This window comes from Melitaea cinxia, chromosome 17 (genome assembly GCF_905220565.1).
Source record: "Melitaea cinxia chromosome 17, ilMelCinx1.1, whole genome shotgun sequence".
NCBI classification, from domain to species: domain Eukaryota; kingdom Metazoa; phylum Arthropoda; class Insecta; order Lepidoptera; family Nymphalidae; genus Melitaea; species Melitaea cinxia.
In genome coordinates, this window is record NC_059410.1 from 10259286 (window position 1) to 10281451 (window position 22166).

At 34.1% G+C, this 22166-nt stretch overlaps 1 protein-coding gene across 1 annotated transcript in view; it reads left to right on the forward strand.

Moving 5' to 3' along the window:
- Nucleotides 1-21923, forward strand: part of LOC123661742 (angiogenic factor with G patch and FHA domains 1-like) — a 38566-nt gene extending 16643 nt beyond the window's left edge. The window contains exon 11 of the mRNA XM_045596684.1: nucleotides 21750-21923. Within this exon, the coding sequence (XP_045452640.1) occupies nucleotides 21750-21923 (174 nt within the window). The remainder of the gene's footprint in view (nucleotides 1-21749) is intronic.
- Nucleotides 21924-22166: the final 243 nt, after the last annotated feature.

Consider the following 22166-nt stretch of genomic DNA (forward strand, 5'->3'; position numbering starts at 1 on the left):
CATATAACTCAACACTCATTCCATACACAGCTAATTACGTTCTAGAAGAAATAATTAATGAGGTTTTATCTGTACTAGAACACCAAGGGAGTGATAGATGCATACTTTATTACAATTTAAACGTTCGTGACCATAAATTCGAGACCGTAAATAATTCGAATGACGTACGAGCGAAATGATGTTTATTTAATGCAGTTTCTTTTTTTTAAATAAATTCTTTCAACCCTATGAAATCCGCAAGCAACATTGTATAGAACGATTTACACCTCATATTTCATCGACCAATGAGGCACGATCGCGGTTGTATTGTATGTCATTAGCGTGTCCTCAACTTAGATAGTTCTTATATATTTCACCATAAAGGCTAAATTCGAGTAATAATGTTACATAGCTATGGTACACCGTACTTGAGCTGATTATAAGTAATTTATGCCTGAGATTAGATGACGGTGGTTTGATCTGAGACACACGTGTTTTTACTCCTTCGGTCGACATTACATCGAATACATGTTGATGAAGCTGTAATAAAAACTCGTTATAAATTAAGTACGCAATAAATAATCTTTGCCTATTCCATTAAGGACATCTAATTTACATATATGTTTTATAAGAAAATGCAGTCAATGATTTCTTAGGTTAACAGTAATATTCTGGTTTGTCGATGAATAATTTCAGACTTGCTCGTTTCATATGGAAAAATAGTTTTGAAATGTTATTTATTGTACAACATATTTAGGGTCGCCGGAATTATTAGAAAATTAATTTGCTGTAATTTTATATGGGGATCTTTCTTCAGGGTTCTTTATCCAAAGAATTCTCATATTTGTGTCTATTTTTTATAATAATCAATTTAGTAATATGAATCTACTTCACCTATCATTCTATTTATATCTCTAAATTTTGTAAAACGTAATAACATCCTTAGTTTCGTAGGTACTAATAGCCAGGGCCAGTATTGTTTGAATGTTTAATTGAATAAAACAGACGATGATTCATGTGATATAGATGAAGAGACAGCTGTTTCATATTTAATTGAACAATTTATGAATATCCAGGAAGAGAAGATAAGAAAGAAAAAGAAATCGAAGAAGTAATGAATGACTTCAGCCTATCGCTGTCCACTGCTGGACATAGGCCTCCACAAGGTCGCGTCAAAAATGGTGTGAACTAGTGTGTTCTGCCCATAGTCACCACGCAGGGCTGGCTTTATCGCGCCGAAGACGCTGCTGCCCGTCTTCGGCCTGTGTATTTCAAAGCCAGCAGTTGGATGGTTATCCCGCAATCGGTCGGCTTTTTAAGTTCCGAGGTGGTGGTGGATCTGTAATGACTAATTAATGACTAAGTAATGACTGTTGAAGTCGAATTTGAACAGTATGATCGGATTAAAATATTTACAGATATCAAAACTACAGTTTAAATAAATCAACTTTATCAGACATTATCAAGTAAATACAATATTTTCCTATAAACTTTGCACTTACCGATCGTGGAGTAGGCCTAACGTTAAAAATTTAAAAAAAGCCGCTAAGTGCACTTTCTTACACGTGGTGTAGAAATGTATGCATATAATGTAGAATGTAACTATTTCAACTTTTAGAATCGCGATATCTCAGCAATGGTGATTAACAGGAAAAAAGTATCAGAATCCATTTTTGTTGACATTTTTATGATTTACAATTTTTCTTTGAGCTACATTTTTGAAAATTTACCGTGTTCGTCAAAAATACAAAAAACCGATCATTTTGACTTTTGACATTGAATAACTAGCACACATGAGATCGATGGGGATTTTACACTTATTTCTTCTGGTGTACTCAATATATCTAGCAAAAATGAGCTCAAATTTACAAATTAGTAAAGACAACATAATGTTTATGTATAACTAGCTGTACCCTGCGCGCGTTGCTACGCTTTTTTATATATATTTTTTGGTTGTACCAACTCATAAACCTTTGTGGGCTCACGCACAACGCTTTGCTGAAGATCAAGACATGATCAAATGTATAGTTTACGATTCTATAAAGGACATTCAGACAATCGAGAGGTTATTATTATGTGTATTAAAATACATTAGTCTTACTCTTTTTGTACATTTTTGTATAAATTTTATTGTACGCGTAAAAATACCGTTAAAATGTCTCAGTAATGAATAAATAAGTCCCTTGTCTCTCGTCAAGCACTGCACCAAATCACGATGACTTGCATTTATTTACCACTATTGAAGAAATCCATCATGAAAGCTGATCGCTGAAAGTATAATTAAAAAGTATTTAAATGCCTTAAAAAATGTTGCTCGTAAACGTATCGGCTCCCTTCGCGGCTTTACTCTTTTATTTTAGTTACTTAGTTATGATTACTGCTCTACTTCTGTGACATCGAAAAAACTCAAAAATCCGCATACATTTTTACTGGGTGTATCGATTTTGATGATTTTTGATGATTTTTAAGTTAATCGAAAGCTGATGTGTATCATAGCCACATTTAAATTTCATCGAGATCTGATTACAACTTTTGGAGTAATCTTTGATAATGCGTATTTACTTGACTATTTTTTCGTCTACCTACGTTGTATTACTTGTCGATGTAATTGAAGTCGGTTTTTTTGTTCGTTTGCCAGCAAACACAATTATTTGGTTGACTTTAATGTTTTGTAAATGATTCTTTTTAATAATTATAACGTTTTTTATAAAGTAAATTATTTTACGTCTCCGTCCATCGTACAAAATGTTCTTGACGCCGTCTGCCCAGTGTCGATGGCGCCTCCTGACACGTAACTGCACTCGTGTGTAAGTGTAAATTTAATGCCGCGCGTCATCGTTTGACATTCAATTTGATTAACATAAATTGAAACAAGAAGTTCAATATACTGTAACAAAAATCGACTTCGATTTTACGCCAGTGTGAATAAGTCTTAACTTATTGTAAAAAAATTTAAACTACATTTTCATTACGTTAAACCTTATCTATCGAAAAAAATTTGTTTTCAACTTGCATGATCCCGAATTATTAGGGCAAGATGTTAAAAAATATGATTTTATCCCAGTAGTAAAGAACAGCGGCGATATCATTACATAGTATACTCGTAAAACAAAGTCGCTTCCCGCTATCTATATGCTTAGATCTTTAAAAATACGCAACGGATTTTGATGCCGTCTTCTTTAGTAAATAGAGTGATTCCAGAAAAAGGTTTATATGTATAATACATGCATAATATAGTAGAGGAACACTGATAGTTTTTATAACCGTGCGAAGCGGGGCGGGTTGCTAGTAGAAAATAATTTAACAATTGTCAAATTTGTTTGTCAAAGAAAGAAAGTGTGTCTACATTTGTTAAGTATATTGTTCTGATTTCTTTGTCTTTCGTGATTGAAAATCATTTGTCATCATCGATTGTAGAAAATCAACCCCTTAGGGGGTGAAATGGGGTAAATAACCCTAATAATCGACATAGGTGTCGCTATTTATGTTTTTTGGGATGTTGATTGCGAAAATGGCAGTTATTTCGAAGTCTAAATCGGTATACATAAAATTAAAATTAATTGAATTGTTTCCCTGAATCTGATCATCTGATTCATCTGATCAGGAAATCTCATCTCGTGTATAACACGAATGTATATTCTTGAAAAAATTGTTTAATAAAAAAAAGCGAATTGATATTATGAATATCTTACTTAATATAATTATTATGATATTTATTTCCGTTTATTTTTTTCAACGTATTATTTATGTTTTTACTTTAAATATTAATTATTTTTATTTTATATTATTAATTAAACTTTATTTATTAACTTCTAATAATCAACTACTAATCCTACTAATTACGACTGCTCCACTGTGTCGAACTGCTAGACTGTCCTGATAACTGTATATATACTAAGTGCGCTTAAAAACATTGATAGCGCGATTTAGGCTCAGTTCGCGTAATTTCTTTCAGGCTCTCTCTCAGGCATTTCTTCTGATCTGGACTTGACCGGGTCCTGATCCAGTATGCCTTACCATACTTTTACATCAGGCTATCCTGATCTGGACCGGACTGGGTCCTGATCCAGTAAGCCTTACCATACTTGATTATATTTTACATCAGGCTATCCTGATCTGGACCGGACCGGGTCCCGATCCAGTATGCCTTACCATGCTTGATTATATTTTACATCACGCTATCCTGATCTGTACAGGACCGGGTCCTGATAGAGCTTGCCGGATGATCTGGTTGAGCCTGACCGTTTTCCTAGTCGGGTGATACATTGTGTAAATAATTTGCAATATTTTAAAACATTTTTTACAAGAAACTTATGCCAAACGTTGAAAGTCGTTTTAGATCAATAATGTGTCATATAAACGGGTATTTATCGCGTTCCAGCGTTGTCGCCTCAACCGAGAAGCTCAAACAATTGTGAGTGTTGTGTCAACATGACATACCGACTCCTCTGTTTGGAAATTACTATCAACTCATTACTCATAATGTTATGCTAAAAGTCTTGAATAAGAAAGTAGGAACGGATTTTGTTTGAATAGGTTTTGTTTTGGTGTTATGTAAATATAATTACCAGATATAAATTATATTTAAATAAATCAGAAAATGTTTACGAACATAATAATATTTAAAATGTAAGTTGTTGAAAATAATATTAAAGTTGTTTGTAAAAATAACTTGTAAAAATATTAGAAGACACATACAATATTTCATCGATATAAACGTTACTTATTCCCATAAAAATTAAATTTGGAACGATTCCCTTTCAAATGTGACGGTTAAATTAAACACAATAAAGTATAAAGACGTATCCCGAGCAGTCGTAGTTCCTATGATTTACTAGATTTCAATGCAATTATAATAAGTATTTCTATTCAGGGTTGCCGTAGAATGCCATTTACTAGAACCGACGTCTGTAATATTTCAAAAGAAATACTGAACGAGAACCATTCACAACGATAAGTGATTTTAAATCAATAGGTCGTAATCAATAGATTCCCTCCCTTGATTTTTTATGCAGATAAAAAAGAAAAAAAAAGTTCAAAGGAAGTGTGTGCCTTTAACTTCAGCCTGCATAATTAGCTGTTGACAATGCGAGTAAGTGAATAACAAACACCGTCGCTCCACTCGGGCCCGCTTGAAAGATGCTTGTACGAGCCTCATTCAACTTCGCTTACGAATCGCACACGCCAAATGGCATTTCACGCGAAATTTTTACTCCCGTACAATGTTGCTAATAAATGACGCGTCGTTGCTTTTTATATGAAAAGTTGACTCGCGAGAAACAACTTATTTCTGAAAAAAAAACTCGCTCCATCCCACGCCCGCAGACAATAAACTTTATTTTGAGACTTCATAAATGCGAATTCTTAAAGTATTCTCTTGTTTATTTTTTTTTAGTAAAACTTTTTAACCGGTCGAAAAGGCATAAATGTAAAAAAATGAGTAAATGTTAACATCAATCTACCGCGACGCTTTCCATTTGCGTTGCTCGTTTTGATAAAAAATATAATTTAATTTGTATATACTTTACTCGTACAACCATTAAAATTATGTTGTAAAACATGATTTTAACTGAATTTCAAAGAAAGAAATTAAAAAATAAAAGGTAGGTAAACGCTTTCATAATGATACTTTTAAAAAGTCGTACGTTTAAGTTCGCATTAAAATAAATACAAGTTGTAGTCTAGACGTAATTATGTATTTTACGAAATACACTTCACCTATAATTGTAGGATAAATATTAGTTTACGGTGTTACCAATTATGCGCCGTTTACAGCGGGTCGTGTACTAGTTTACAGAGCTGCAACTTTGTAAATAATTCACTTAACAGGAAACCGTAGCCTATGGCTTCCACGATAATTACAATATCTTTAGATATTCAAAAGTCCAATTTGTCTAACAAATAGCTGTTTCGTAAATCACGCTCGCGGCTAAGTAGGTACTCGTGTGTCAAAGCTGTGCTGTGTAAAATGTGTTTCCTTTGTACGTCATTGAAACGGGACCTACACTACAATGTTGCAATCGACGCGTGGGCGATCCATATGTAAATTTTAACAAACGCTGTTCGATATATCCGGTTATAAATAATGTAAGATTCGTCCATTTATCAAAATTCTTATTTACTAATTTTACTCGTATGTATGTGTTGAAATAAATAGACATGTAACTAACATGCTAAAGAATCATTAAAATTAGTCGATAGGCATATCTATATACATGAGTATTAAATTTTTACATCTAAACCGCTGAATTAATTCTAAGTCTAATTCAAAATTAAACATTACTTTGTACTTACTTTTTACGTCGCTCTAGTTATAGTAATTAGGTATATTCTAATTTATCGTTTTTATCAAGATCGACAGCTAAAAAGGCTTATTTCTCGAAAAAATTTCAAAAGCCAACTGAGCTACATAAAAAAATCTGTAAATGAAGCTTTCCTTTAAAAGCTCGAAATGATCTCTCTCGTCTAATATCTCTGAAGCCTGACCAGGTTAAAAAAAATACTCTCTGTATTTCAACCACTGATTTTGGAAATGAATTATGCCTTAAATATATACGCTTTTATAAGTTAAGAAATTGTATTATTTATAATATATTTTTGGCGCCGGTTCTGAGACAGTTTTGGAGAATTTCCTCTCCGCACAAAATTATATAAAACAATGTTAAGTCGAATAATACTAGAAAAGATTTGCAAGCAAACAGATTCACAGTCAAACAATAAAACATCATTTAATGAACCAACTTTTTTCGGATTTTATCGCGGTTTATTAACTTTTGACTCTCGACGTTTCGGATACTTTACAGCAACCATGGTCACGGGAGGACTGAGGTGTCAGACGTCCTAACGTTACAAAGCCGCCAAAAATGATAAGTCAATTTTTACCATCTGTCAAGTGTCATATACCCTTACAAGATGCAGGAGTATACAAGCTTGATTGTGACTGTGGTCTCTCTTATATAGGACAAACAAAACTTGAACTTTGACACACTTCACTTTGAATCTTATCACAATAATTCATTGACTATATATACGTTTATGTATGTTTAAAAAAACTTTCCATTATTATATGCCCATTATACGTACATCTACTTTATTTTCATTTTTTTTTTACATTATTTATTTGTCTAAATATATTGTATGCGTTTAGGTAAAACTGTCCCATCCAAAATCATCTACATATATACCATTTCCTCTGCCCAAAGGTTGCCTGGAAGAGATAAGGCCGCCTTTTGTACTTATCTCCTGTTTTTATTCTTGTAATTTTGCTCATTCTTGGTGTACAATAAAGAGTTTTTATTATTATTATTATGAGTATATTTTAAATATATTTAAAAAATTATTATATGTTTTTAGTTTCACTCACGTAGACATTTATAGCTACTGTACTAGTATCTTTAAAATGTGTGATAGTATGCCATTTTATAACAAATCTTTGGGCAATACTGTCTTTAATAATAAAATAATTATTAACTAAAAATGTACTATCAAGCAAAGATTTTTTTTTGTTCCATAATTAATAAAAATGACATAGTTGTCGTATCATCGCTGGCCATCGTGCCACTAAAAACAGTGCAATAAAAATGTAAACTTAAATAACTTTTTGTGTAATAGAAAAACTTAATTAAAAATATTTCAGCCTTTGTCCAAATTTACTGTCAAATACACGAGTAAAACCGAGTATTAGTAAAATAATGTTTTTTATAGATACAATTATTCAGACGTAAAAACGTATCTCAAAAAGCCAATACATATAGAGTTATTTTTAGAAGTTATTTTCGTGAAGTAACATAATTAATGTCACAGTCGATTGTGCCTATAAAGGCACGTCGCTCAAGGAACCCGAGCTGTCAATGGCCAATCAGACGCATTACGAATGTTACGATGACATTTAGGACTGTATAAAATAGACGCTTTATTCGCGTCTGTAAATGCCTTGAAAAAAATAAAAGTTAGATAAAACCCACATTTGTCCGTAGGTCCGCGTTCGTTTGCACGATATGTATGTTTTAACACGCCTCGCGCGAATATTATACCGATAAAGACAATCGTAAAGTTTCAATTTAAATGTTGCACGAACGCTTACTTTACAAAAACTGCTGATACGAAATGCTACAAACATGTTTGTTTTTTTATTTATTAAATATAATACAAAGATTCCAGTTTTCATTTAACCACTACTGAAATTTGTATTAAATTTTTTTGCTTTTTCTATTTGTCCTCACTTCATTATTTACGATGTCACTAAATTGCTCTTATTTCCCTCAAGACCGCTTGAAAAAAAAGGCTTTTTTAAACCAATGTCGCAAAATTATATGACATATAAAATGAGCATTTGTTATAAAAGCTAATAGGAGCTAGGTTAAGCGACGTTAAATTTTAAACTTATTGGCTGCATATTCGTAATTGAATATGACGCCTTTGTATTTACCACACCGATCTCATACGGTAATCATCACGTAGGCGTTTTTGTATAAAACTATTAACATAAAGATACGATGAAATGGGTTGCTTTCATTCACAGCGTATGGTTTTATTGGCCGTTACTAGATAACTTTACTTTTATTAAGCTGAAGTTTGAAGTAATTATTTCGATACAAGAAAATCTCGCCTGGACATATGCTGTTTATAATAATAATTATTATTATTTATCAGTTTATTACACATTTGAAATTACATAAGAAAATACAATATTATAATTTGAAAAAGGTACAAAGACCGCCTTATCATCAGTGATCTCTTACAGACAACCTCCAAAAATAGAAACAATTTTTTTTCATTTAGATTATCATATTTGATGTTTATATGGCTGAAATTAGAAAGGTCTGGCGGGCGCAGGATCTTAGTCTATTATATCTGTCACTCGAAATACTAACCGTCCGATATCTATTGGAACTGTTACGACAGGTACACATATTTTCTGAATTTTTTCAATTTTGTGCACGATTTTTTCAATTTTTCTGTAGCATATTCTCAAGTATTCATAAAAAAAATTTACCTGAATTGGACCAAAAGTTTTCAAATTTAGCGCTTGGCAACACATTTAGTAATCCATTTTTATTTATATAAGTAATACGTACAGACTTTACAAGTCTCATCAATTAACTCAGCTACTAGCATGTCGATCATTTATGTTTGCGCTACGCGAGGCGACAATCAGCACCACTCGTAAAACGACATATCCAAGAAGTGCAATTCGTATGCAGATGTGCAGACACCACGCGAGCCAAGCCTCACTATTAGCGTTTACTCCCGCCATAAAGTCCCAAACGATATATTCATCATCGCCATATTTAACCAATAAAAAAGGACAAAGTTCGTTCGCAAAATTTTAACTAGGTGTATCGATTTTGATGATTCATATTTATTTGAAAACTGGTGTTTGTCATGTGGTCAAATTTAAATTTGAGATGACGGGTAGGTGCCAGTTATCCCTTATAATATGTACTTACCGATGTAGTCTTACGACGATTTATTTTTTATTTTTGTAAAAACACAATTGTTATACTTAACGCGAGTGAACATCTGTATGAACACCTATTGGCGTAATAAATATGGGGTTAAAGAAACTTTATTCTCAATAATTGTGTTTGCTCGCAAACGAAAAAAAAAACCGACTTCAATTACATCGAAGAGTAATACAACGTAGATCGACGAAAAAATAGTCAAGTAACTACGCGTTATCAAAGATTACTCAAAAAGTAGTTATTAGATCTCGATAAAATTTCTATGTGACCACATGATAAGCATCAGCTTACGATTAAATTAAAAATTATCAAAATCGGTACATCCAGTAGAAAGTTATGCGGTATAATACAACGTAGGTCGACAAAAAAGCCTCAAGTAAAAACGCATTATTAGATATAGCTCGAAAAGTAGTTGTTAGATCTCAAATAAATTTAAATGGGACCAATTGACACACACCACCTTTCGATTAAAAAAAAATTGTCGAAATCGGTCCACACGGTCAAAAGTTCTGATGTAACATACATTAAAAAAAATACAGTCGAATTGAGAACCTCCTCCTTTTTTGGCAGTCGGTTAAAAAATACCAATAGAAATCTGCTGTATTAATTTCTTTGTTTACGCCTGTGTTTCAGTATTTATCAGTACCAGTTACTAGAACCATTATTAAATACTTTTTAAACGCAACTACCTAATAAAGCAAAATCATTCATTTATACATGTAATAAATATATATAGAAATAAATAAAATTGGAGTGTGTCTGTTTGTAATATTAAAGTAACTGCTTTTTACTAAATGCATATGAATGTATACACGATACATATTATACCAAACTAATATTTTTTAAAAATTTTGTCTGTCTATCTGTCCGTCCTTCCGTCCGTCCGACTGTCCGTCCGACCGTCCGACCGTCCGTCCGTCTGTCCGTCTGTTTGTTCCGGCTAATCTTTAAAATGGCGGGCGGATTTTGACGGGACTTTCAGTGAAAGATAGCTAACGTAATAAGGAGTAACTTAGGCTACTTTTATTTAAGAATTTTTTTTTTATAACTGCGAATTGAACAATAACTTTTTTATTAAATTCAACGCGGATGAAGTCGCTGGCACAGCTAGTATACATATAAAACCGCGATTATTGTGAAATGCAGCGATATGTATTTCAACACTTAATAGCAGAATTAAATAAGTATCAATTAATATATATTAAACTGTGAATTGAGAAATGAATCAATATATTTTTGTGCAAGTCTTAAAAATATTTGAGGCAGTAATTAATCCAACTTAAAAATAAATAGCATTTTATTGAAATGTACTTTTAAAATGTATTAAAAGTTTCAATATGCCAGAACAAAAGATTTTACTCTTCGGTCAGGTTTGTTTTCTTTTAAGAAGAACAAGCTGTGCCCCGCGGTTTCACCCGCTTTCATTTGAGGAAAAAAATAGTCCTTGGTAAATGGGCTATCCATTGGTTTTTCTTCCAAAAATTTTTCGATACGAACCAATAGTTCCTAAGATTAGCGCGATCAAACAAACAAACAAACAAACTTTTCAACTTTATAATATTAATATAGTTAAATATAGATATCTAACGACCTTGAACAAATTATTAAATAAAGTTACTTTATACTACAAAGTATATTATAGCTGTGTATATTGTAATGTTTTTGGTCCGTAGCATAATAATAACAGCTTAAGGTCAAGTAATGAAAATAAAATAGTGAAAAAATGAGCACCGTCAATTCAAGACTGATTCATAGCCATGTTAAAGCACAGTCAGTAAAAAAAGCCAATATAGAATATGCCGTATCGTATCTCTTGCATCGAAATGTCCCATATTATAACCGTCATAGTCAAATAAGCCATATAAGGATATCATTTTATTAGTGAAGTTCAAGTTACGTACAGAAGCTTTAAACGTTATCTAACTCCTAGCTTTGTTTATTACCTTTACAGAAACGTGCTTTTAGTAGCCATTTCTAACCCTTTGAATTCGTGTCTAGTAAATATATAGAAAAATATGCCTTTGACGTATATTATTTGAAATAACGATGTATATAATTTTAAGTTAGGATTTTTCATTTTAATCTTCTTTCTATCTGCCTTTTGCACTGATGCACGATGGCGTACACAGAGCTATTTTAGCTTAGCTAGCTTATGTAGCTTCATGAACCCAGTAGAGTCTGCATGATCAGAAATTTACCAGCAATAATTATGAATACGTTTTTATGTATAAACAACAATAAATAAATACCAAATATTTTATGATATTTGAACAAAAAGTAATAATATAACAAAGTTTGTTTCAACTAATATCAGTTTCTCCCATATAAAACTAAAATTAATTAATTAAATTTAATTAATGAGTCCATGTTTGAAAAGTAAATAAATATGTAAATAACGGTCTTTAACACCTACACACGGTCGTCTGTTCCTAAGGTAAATAAGTAAATGCTTGTGTTATAGGTAAAGGCCTACTGATATAGTTAATTTTTTCCATAAATATACATAGATATAATACATATATATAAATAAATATATCCAGACTCAGGCGGGAATCGAACCCAAAAACCTCGGAGCAGAAAGCAGTCCAACCACTAACCGCGCCAATAGGCTAGTCAGTATTAACATCAAATCTCATCAATTAAAAGCTTAAAAAATGTACTTAAACTTGAGTGGATAAATGAAAAGTATTTTATTAACGACTAGCTCACAGAGGTTGTTCCTGTCTTGCTGTCAAGACATGTAGTTTAAATGGTCCTTACGTTTTCTAACAATTTTCCAATTTTCTCAATTTTTGAATCCACAAGAAACTTCCACAGAGTATGAAATTTTTTTAAATATTTTACAGCACAAGAAAATATTTCTTTTAAAAAAATCTGCTTTAATTCGTCCAACCGTTGTAAAATTTAGCGCTTAGCAACACTTTTTAACAATGTCAACTTGTCACTTTTCCAAGCAAAAATTGTTGCATTGTCAGTGGGAGTCGACTGCGGAAGAGAATAAAGTTTTGGGCCGCAACTACTCTAATTTTAGTACGATGGGCCGTAATTCATTGTTAAATTCCTAAATTTAGGTTGAGCCTTACGAGATTGTGTAGATAATAACAACTAAGTATAAATCTGAGTTTAGTATAAATAATTACATAGTCTCATTACTTAATGAGACCAGCAAATGACCCACTTGATGGTAGTCGGTCATCTCTTCAAACATTGTAATGTATGGTATGTACTTATAAAGGCTAAAATGAAATTATTCCTCTATATATATACGAGTATCGATGCTTACTGGACCGCGTAGTTGCTAGGGTCCTTTTGTAATTAAATAGCCCTGTTTCACAACGAAATGAATATTTTTAACGATATATTAAATTACTAACTAGGTAGTTTCATTTTATATAAACATAGCATAAAGCGTAAAAATATAATACCTACATATTTTTACGATTTTCGAAAGCTATAATGTATGTGTCTCCATAACTCTAATAAAATATAAACTTTAAAGCTTTCAAGGTTACTATAAACACTTACGGGATTTACTGCGATTGTCATTTTGAAACTTCCCCGCAACAACGTCGCTGAAATATCGGGTGTTTCAAAATTACAAAGTAAACTGTCTAACAATATGTCACTACTTAGCGTGCTGTCTTATAAAAAAATGATTTTTCAAATGAGTCGTGATTCACACCCCAAAATAATAAATAAGACACTAATTGACCATTATGAATTGCCAAAAATAATATTCTCAGTCATATTTCTGAATAATTTCTGTGAAATCATATTGATGAAATAATATGACCTTTTGATCGTGAACATGTTTCCTTAATAAAAAAAGTTCTTAGAATCACGTACGTTGGAAATGAGAATGTAGTTTTATTACTAAAGGGCTTGGAAAATTTCTGACACGAAATTGTATTGTAATTTCTTTAATAATTATAATATTTATGTCTGCCGGTATTTATGGAATTAATTGTCGTATGTACTTTCAATAAAATACCGCTTGTAAATGTATATAAGACACATTTGGTTATCGTCGTGAAGCGCGCACAATTTTAATTTTACCTTAGTCAATGATATTGCAAAACTTAATTGTGGGACATAGCCTTGTAAAATATTTGTTAAATTTGTCATGGCGTCCGTGTTTAATACGGCATTTTATATTTTATTTGATTAATTATAGTTATTATTGTCTACTAAAATTAAAGTGTCTCCTTTTTGTTTAAATTAATATTACTAATTCGTACTTGTAACGAAAGAATAAGTTACAGAAGTTTTCAGATACTTGCCAAAGAGTTTAAAATCTTAAAAACAGTTTTAGTAACATATTAATGTTGTAAAAACTACATTACTTCTTAAAATACTTCTAAAATTCTTGTCAGTAACATCACAAAAACGACAAACTTAGCGCTAATATAAATAATGAATTTTATTATGAACCAACTTACATTCAAAGATAGCTATTTTTAAGTTCATCATATTCTCTATTGTCATCACCATAACAATCGTTAGTAGGTTGTTTGTTAAACCACATCCTACAGTCTCGGTACCTGCATTGACACGTCGTTTAAATGTCGTACAATTTGATTTATGCTCAGGACCTTACCGTCTCGTCTGGACTATCTAGCACATTAATCAGAATGCATGCGTGCATTCGTCATTACTGCTGTTTGGACTTCACATACCTTTACGCTTGGGTATATAAAACGGCAGTCCATGGGCGACTTTATAAATGTGTATATTGTATATTTTCCGTAGTTTTACTCGTGTCTTAATATTTGTTTTATATTTCGGTTTCACCTATGGTACTACTGCTTTGCACTTTCTATAGGTTTTATTAAAACATTACATTAGCATTTTATTACACATTTATTTAACTTGTTATGTCAATATATATATGCATTAAATAATATAGCCACCCCCTCTCTTTCCGTGGGTGTCGTAAGAAGTGACTAGAGAGGGATAGCACAGTTCCACTACCACCTTGGAACTTATAAAGCCGACCGATGGCGGGATATCCATCCCAACTGTTGGCTTTGAAATACATAGGCCGAAGACGGGCAGTCAGACGGACGTCTCCGATGCGACAAGCCAGCCCTGCGGTCACCAACCCACCTACCCAGCGTGGTGACTATGGGCAACACAAATAAGTTCACGCCATTTTTGGCGCAAACTTGTGGAGGCATATGTCCAGCAGTGGACTGCGATAGGCTGAAGTGATGATGTGATGATGATCCGTTTGAAAAAGGCTGACTATACAAAAAAACGAGTGTGCTTTGGACCACACGACTGAAGTAAAACCTAAGAAACGTAACTCTCTCTTTCTATCTTCACTAACTTATATCTTCCTCCCAACTCCCGTTCCTCTCTCCCGATCACACTTTTCGTAACACTCTCGTCACGCATTCAGCAGCTTACTCCCCAAGTCAAGCGTGCGTAAAAAGGTTTTACTTCAAAAAAGTTCAATATGTGGGTTCCACATGAAAGAGTCATCGCTGAGGCAAAAGCGGAGTACGTGGGCAGAATTGGGGAGAGATTGGTTCGACTTCCTTCGGGAACTCGTGCATTCTGGTCACTCGCCAAAGCTGTCCAAGGGAATTTTTGTAAGCCATCCCTACCATCATTGCACAGGAGGGACGACTCGTTGGCCCACACCGCGAAGGAGAAGGCCGATCTTTTAGGCTCTCTTTTTGCGTCCAACTCGACTTTGGATGATAGCGGAAAAATACCACCGACGATCCCTCGGTGTGATACAATAATGCCGGAAATAATTTTCCAACAGAGCTCAGTACGCAAAGCCCTTTTTTCGTTGGACATCAATAAATCGAGTGGGCCCGATGGCGTCCCTCCGTTAGTGCTACGAACTTGTGCTCCTGAGTTGGCACCCGTCCTCACGCGTCTTTTCCGGCACTCTTATTCATTAGGCGTTGTCCCACGCTCGTGGAAGATGGCTTTGGTGCACCCGATCCCTAAGAAAGGGGACCGCTCAGATCCGTCCAATTATAGACCAATTGCTATAACTTCCTTGTTCTCAAAGATTATGGAATCCTTAATCAACTGCCAGCTCCGACGGTATTTAGAGGAGCACCAGCTGATTAGCGATCGCCAATATGGCTTTCAACGGAGTCGCTCGGCTGGTGATCTTCTAATATTCTTAACTCACCGATGGGCGGAGGCGGTTGAGAGCAAGGGAGAAGCGCTGGCGGTTAGTTTGGACATAGCGAAGGCCTTCGATCGGGTGTGGCATAGGGCACTTCTAACAAAGCTACCATCCTATGGGCTTCCCGAGAAACTATGTAAATGGATCACCAGTTTTTTGACAGACAGGAACATCAAGGTCGTTGTTGACGGTGCATGCTCGGACCTCAAGTCTGTCAACGCTGGCGTTCCCCAAGGCTGTGTACTATCACCTACTTTGTTCCTCCTGCATATCAATGACCTGTTACAAACTAGTGGCATTCATTGTTATGCGGACGACAGCACCGGGGACGCCTTATACACAGGCCGTCCTAATATTTCTCGGGAACAAGTCGATGAGTGTCGGAACAAACTTGTGTCTGAAATCGAGTCTCTTTTAGCCAAAGTCTCGCAATGGGGACGACATAATCTGGTCCAGTTCAACCCCATTAAGACACAAGTTTGCGCGTTTACCGCAAAAAAATCACCCTTCGTCGTTCCTCTCGAATTTAAAGGCACTCCCCTAACAGCCTCAGCCAGTATTGGGATACTAGGCGTCGACATATCGAGCAATGTGCAATTTCGTGGTCATCTGGAAGGAAAGGCTAAACTAGCCTCGAAAAAACTTGGTGTGCTCAGTAGGGCGAAGCAGTATTTCATGCCCTGCCACCGCCTACAATTATATAAGGCACAGATCCGGCCCCACATGGAATACTGCTCTCACCTATGGGCTGGGGCGCCCCAGTACCAGCTCCTTCCATTTGACCGTGTTCAACGCCGAGCGGCTCGAATCGTTGGCGACAAGATTCTCTCCGATCGGCTCGATTCTTTGGCGCTGCGTAGAGATGTCGGGTCACTGTGCATCTTCTACCGTATTTACCACGGGGAGTGTTCTGAGGAATTGTTCGGACTAATACCTACAGCAGAATTCCACCACCGGACATCGCGTCAAAATTCAAAATTTCATCCACATCACCTCGATGTCTGGAAGTCTACGACAGCTCGATTTTTGCGCCATTTTCTGCCACGCACGACCCCTCTTTGGAACCAGCTACCACCTACGGTATTTCCGAACAAATACGACCTAGGGACCTTCAAAAGAAGAGCATATTCCTTTTTGAAAGGCCGGCAACGCGCCTGCTAATCCTTTGATGTAGCGGGTGTTTGTGGATGTTTTTTTCACTTACCATCAGGTGAGCCAACTGTCCGTTTGCCCCCTCTTCTATTAAAAAAAAAAAAAAAAAAAAAAAAAAAAAAAAAAAAAAAAAAAAAAAAAAAAAAAAAAAAAAAAACTTACTGAAGGAAACCTAACGGGCTGCGTACTCATTTGCGATTCTCTCTCAAAACCATTGCAGGACTCATGGGATTGTAAGGAAATCATTAATTATGAGCCTTTACCGCCCTGCAAAACCATCGATTCGGATTTCTACTATTAACCAAGAAATTGAGAATAAGCAGCCAGGATAGATCAACGGAAAAGGTCTTTCATCACAACAACGCCCAAACATACGCCTTTAGCCACTCAACAAACAGTCAGAGAGTTTGACTGAGAAGTCTTATGTGAAGTGCACCCGATCTTGCACCCTCAGATTTTCATCTGTTTCGGTCTCCTTAGAATTCTTTAGGTAGTGTGAAGTTAACATCAAGAGAGGATTTTCAAAATTACTTGTTGCAGTTTTTTAATGAGAAGTTCCAAAATTTCTATAGCAACGGAATCCTGTTACTACCTACAAGAAGGCGGTAGCTTATCGAACAAAATGGGATACATCGCTTCAGCCTGTAATATCCCACTGCTGGGCATAAGCCTCTTTCCCCATGTAGGAGAAGGATCAGAGCTTAATCCACCACGCTGCTCCAATGCTAGGTTGGCGAATAATGGTACACATAAATAATGTAAAAAAATATGTAAAATCTTACCTTGAATTTCTATATAAAATACAAAAAAAAAACTTTTTCCCCGTCCTAACATGTCAAAATATTCATTATCACTCGAATGTTGATATATAAAACGAAAAGGACCAGTATCTACAATTAGGCGTTATTTAAAAATAGCTTTCATTCGTACTGGGCAAAATAATTGATTATATTTAGGGGCACACCCACAACCAATCAATAATGTCGGAAATTGTCTTCTAGTCTGTCGATAAAAATATGTTGATAACGTTTAACCTTTAGTTATTCACAACTCACAAAAAACTTCGAAGACTCGTATTTATTTTATAAATATCTCATACATGAACAAATAGTAATTGATTGAATTATTCACGCATCGATTTAATTTACCCTAACAATTGCTTAATTAAGCGGATCGTTGAAAAAATAATGTTTAATGAAAGAATTAAAATTTAATATAAGTACGATGTGTGTGTACGAGCGGGATAGAATTCTTTGTATGTGTTTTAAATGCTGTAATCGATTTAATTAACTTTTACTTGTGTCCGGAAAAAAGCCTTTTAAATTTATGAATATTTATTTATTTCATATTCATTCGAAAAACATTCTACGTTTTTAGGTGTATATATATTATAGTGTGTACTACTTTTATAAAACTTAAGCTGTTCTAAATTGTAGGGTTTTCAATACATACAATAAAAACGTAACGGGTCGCTGTCTGTACATGGAAGATATTTGAGAAAAAAATATTATTGGGACCTTTATCAACCGCAAATAGCACCCAAAAACAATGATTGTTAGAATTTTTGTCTGTTTGTCTGTGCGTTTGTGCACACTAATCTCAGAAACGGTTTATCCGATTGAGATGTGGTTTTCACTAATATATTGTGGTAAGCTTAATTTAACAGCTACAGCAACTAACAGCTAGATGTTTGTTTCACGTCAATCGGTTCATAAATAAAAAAGTTATGGTAATTTAAAGTATGTTGAACATGTAAATATCCAATACGCGGACGAACTCGCAGGCACAGCTAGTCTTTAAATGAAAATGAATCGCTAAATGTTGCTAAGCGCTAAACTCGACAGCGGCTGGACCAATTCTAGCCGATTTTTTAAGCTTTATATAACACTTTGTAAAATAATAATATACACTCTATATAACACTTTGTAAAAGAATAATATAATAATACTTTGTAAAAGATTTTTAAGGAACGAAAATTTAAGGAAGTTGGAAAATTTCGCAAGACAAACAACGTCGTATATATCATATAATTATTTATTATTACTGTTTATATTTGAAGTACATACATTGCATACGTTTATCTTTTCTCATCTGCATAATTTAAAACGCTACGAATGGAACTTTATTTTACATGTGTCTGAACAAAACCTGAATATTTCAACAAAGATATAACAATGGACATATCTCAGATCAGCATTATCTAATTTACAAAGTGCTCCGCGAACAGCGTCTATCTTCGGCGTGTATCGTCGGAAACCCATCGTCGATCTAAACTGCATCGCTCCATCTTTTGCTTTTATCAAAGAATATAAACTTGAACTTAATAGCATAAAATATTAAACTATAAACTCCATCAGAAGTACTCTTTTTTATTTCTATCATTGCCATTGTGTAGTCTCTATAATTTACACGTATGCTCATTATATTGTTATACTTTACTAATTATAATTTTTTGTCTAAAAATAGATGATGTATTATTCTAGTGATGCTATATTAGTCGTAGGACTATAATTAATATTATAAGCAAGTTTGCTTAGATCTTTATTACAATAATATTAACCTTAAACTAAGAACACTACAATATTTCGCACCTACGTTACCTTCCTTTAAAAATGAAAAATTATTAAGCAAATTAATAGTTTTTTTTTTTATTTGAGTGTTTTTTTTTTGTTAATTATATACAAAAGATATAATATTTTATTGACGTAAAAGAGAATGAAAATATCTTACTTAAGTTCGTTATAATATATAAGTGTGTAATAAAGTAACTTTAAATGAAATGGTACTTTCTGCTAAATACTCTATGGCGAGTGCTAGGCGTGCATCACTGCGCCCGCATCCAGGGACCGTTTGCCTTCAAAGCGACAATGCCCATTTTCAGATGTAAGAAAATGCCGTCTCCAAGCATTTTTAAATTATATCACCGTAGGTTGACTTCGCGGGTCTCCGTCATAACTCATTTCTATATAAAGCTTTTAACTTTCTCGGATATGGTCTTTATGAGCCGCTAAGACACAGACGTCGTATAAATAACCACTGTGTAGGTATAATTTAAAACGGCCATCAAAATTAAGAGGTTCTCGTCAAATCTGGTTTTATTTTACATTTTTATTTATTATGCATTTCATTTATAAGGTGCCTTTTATGCACCTCGTATTTGGATGTAACTTTAATAAAAAATTAAAGCTAACTTGTTTTTTTTTTGTGTAATTTATTTTGAAATAAAAAAGTTCTGAATTCAACGAATACAGCTAACGCTTTTTTTGTGTTAAGTAAATTTATTTCGATTAAAATGTATTATTTGAATCAGACGGTCCGGCTAATGGTTGTTTATTTTTGTGAAATAAATTATTTCGTTTATATTTTGTAAGAAATAAATTGGTAACATAACATTGATCATCCAAAACCAGTAGCCGCCTAAATTATGGCGCCATGTTTTGCCGCGCTCACTAATAATTTACATGAATTATTATAATGCGCTACCAACAATTCATTAAACGTAAACTTCAGACGAAAAGCACACGTGTGGCAAACATTATCGAATGGCATTGAAGATGCCGTATATAGAGTTGTTTTGATCTATTCTGTTGAACTCATAGATTACACGTCTGAACCTTACGCGTATGGCACAGGAAATCTTCACTTCCGCTCGTCTAGGTTCACCGTTCTCTTGCTAGACAATGAACCGCTGATAAAACCGTCTGTCTATCGTTAAATGTAATTGACGCGTACATACCAACCTTTTACGGTCTGGTGGTCCCCTTTTTTTAATTCACTATACGCATTTACGCTGGCCGTATGGTGGGACGAACGACTTAGTAAGAGTTGATAGAGCATGACAGCCGACTTAGTTCTAGGTTTTTTTTTTTAAATAATACATAGGTGGTAAACAAGCGTACGGTGCGCTTTGTGGTAAGTGGATACCGCAGCCTGTCGACGCCTGCTACACCAGGAGCATTAACAGCGCGTTGCCGTCTCTAACTCTGACCCTACCCAAGCTCTTTAACCATCTAACTAGGCACAAAAATACAACACTACTTGTATTATTTAGCTGATATTTTCTGTAAATTTGAGTACTTATTAAGTATTTCCCTGTCGAGCTGTTCCAAATCTTGAGCAAGATATATCCTGATACATCCTACCTCAATAAATAGATTATTAGGAAATCATTGTTAATTTGCTTGTATCGCAACATAATGAACTCTAATTTTAATTACTATAAATGTCATTATACCCTAGTCTACAAGTAAGCTGTTGTTTTCTAATGTTTACGCGAATTTTACTCATTATAAACCGCGATAAAATCCGAAAAAGTTGTTTCATTATAACTAAGCTGTTTCTAATTTCCGTCACCTTTGTTTCAACATGCGTTTCCCCTCGCAAGAGTTAGGCTCGTCTGCGCCGTCATAAGAACAGTCTAGCGTTGAATGACTAACCGATTTTTAACGACAACAAGTTGATTGCCATTGTGGATGGATATGTAATTGACTACTGAATTTCCTGTCGCATTTTTATGATTTTTTTGTTGCGACTACGTGACTCGACGGAATTTATGAAATTTTGGGACGACAATTACAACAATTGTTTAGTTAGAATTACAATTATATATCGTTGTTTAGATAAAAAATATTCGTGCTTGGTTTCTCTTACTTTTTTGATTGATAGTTATATTTTTGCTGGCTTACATTTTATTGGAGGTAATACCGAATGCGATGTTGATTTTGAGAACATTAACGAATAAATGAGCAAAGTACATTTAATATTATATAAAATAACTTTTTTCACAATGACCGGACACTGTAATAAACTTTAAGCTTAAAGTACTTATTAATTATATGGTTTGTCTCGTCATTATTTGAAATATCCGGCCGTCATTAATGGTCTCTTTTATAACTTGGTCCATAATATTTCACATTATTTTAAAAAATTGAATATATTGCCAATAAATTACCCTGGTAACAAAATAAAGTATTTTAGTAATTTTTATTTATTTTTCTCGTTAGATACCACTTATCAGCAATGAAGGTAAAGCGGGATTGGGCGCTAGCAGTGATATTTCTGCTCCTGTCGTGTCCAAGACCCTCGGGCCTGCTACCCTCCGCCTGGCAGCGAGGACCAAGATGCTCCACCCTCCTGCGAAGGCCTTTCAACAAACTATGGAAGAAGATTCCGAATAAAATGTACATAGATGTAAAAGTGTAACTAGTTTAGAAAAAAGTGTGTCTATACTTATGTACGCACGTAAGAAGTTATACTTCATTGGCCAGCTAACTTCTTCGTTGACGAGCTAAGCAGGGTTTCGGTTTTTTGTGACGGTGTGCGCGCGCATCGTAAAAATTTACTCTCGTCATCATCCCTAACGTACCAAAAGAAGTATAACTTCAAAAACAAATGTTTTTTGTTTTAAATGATATTTATTA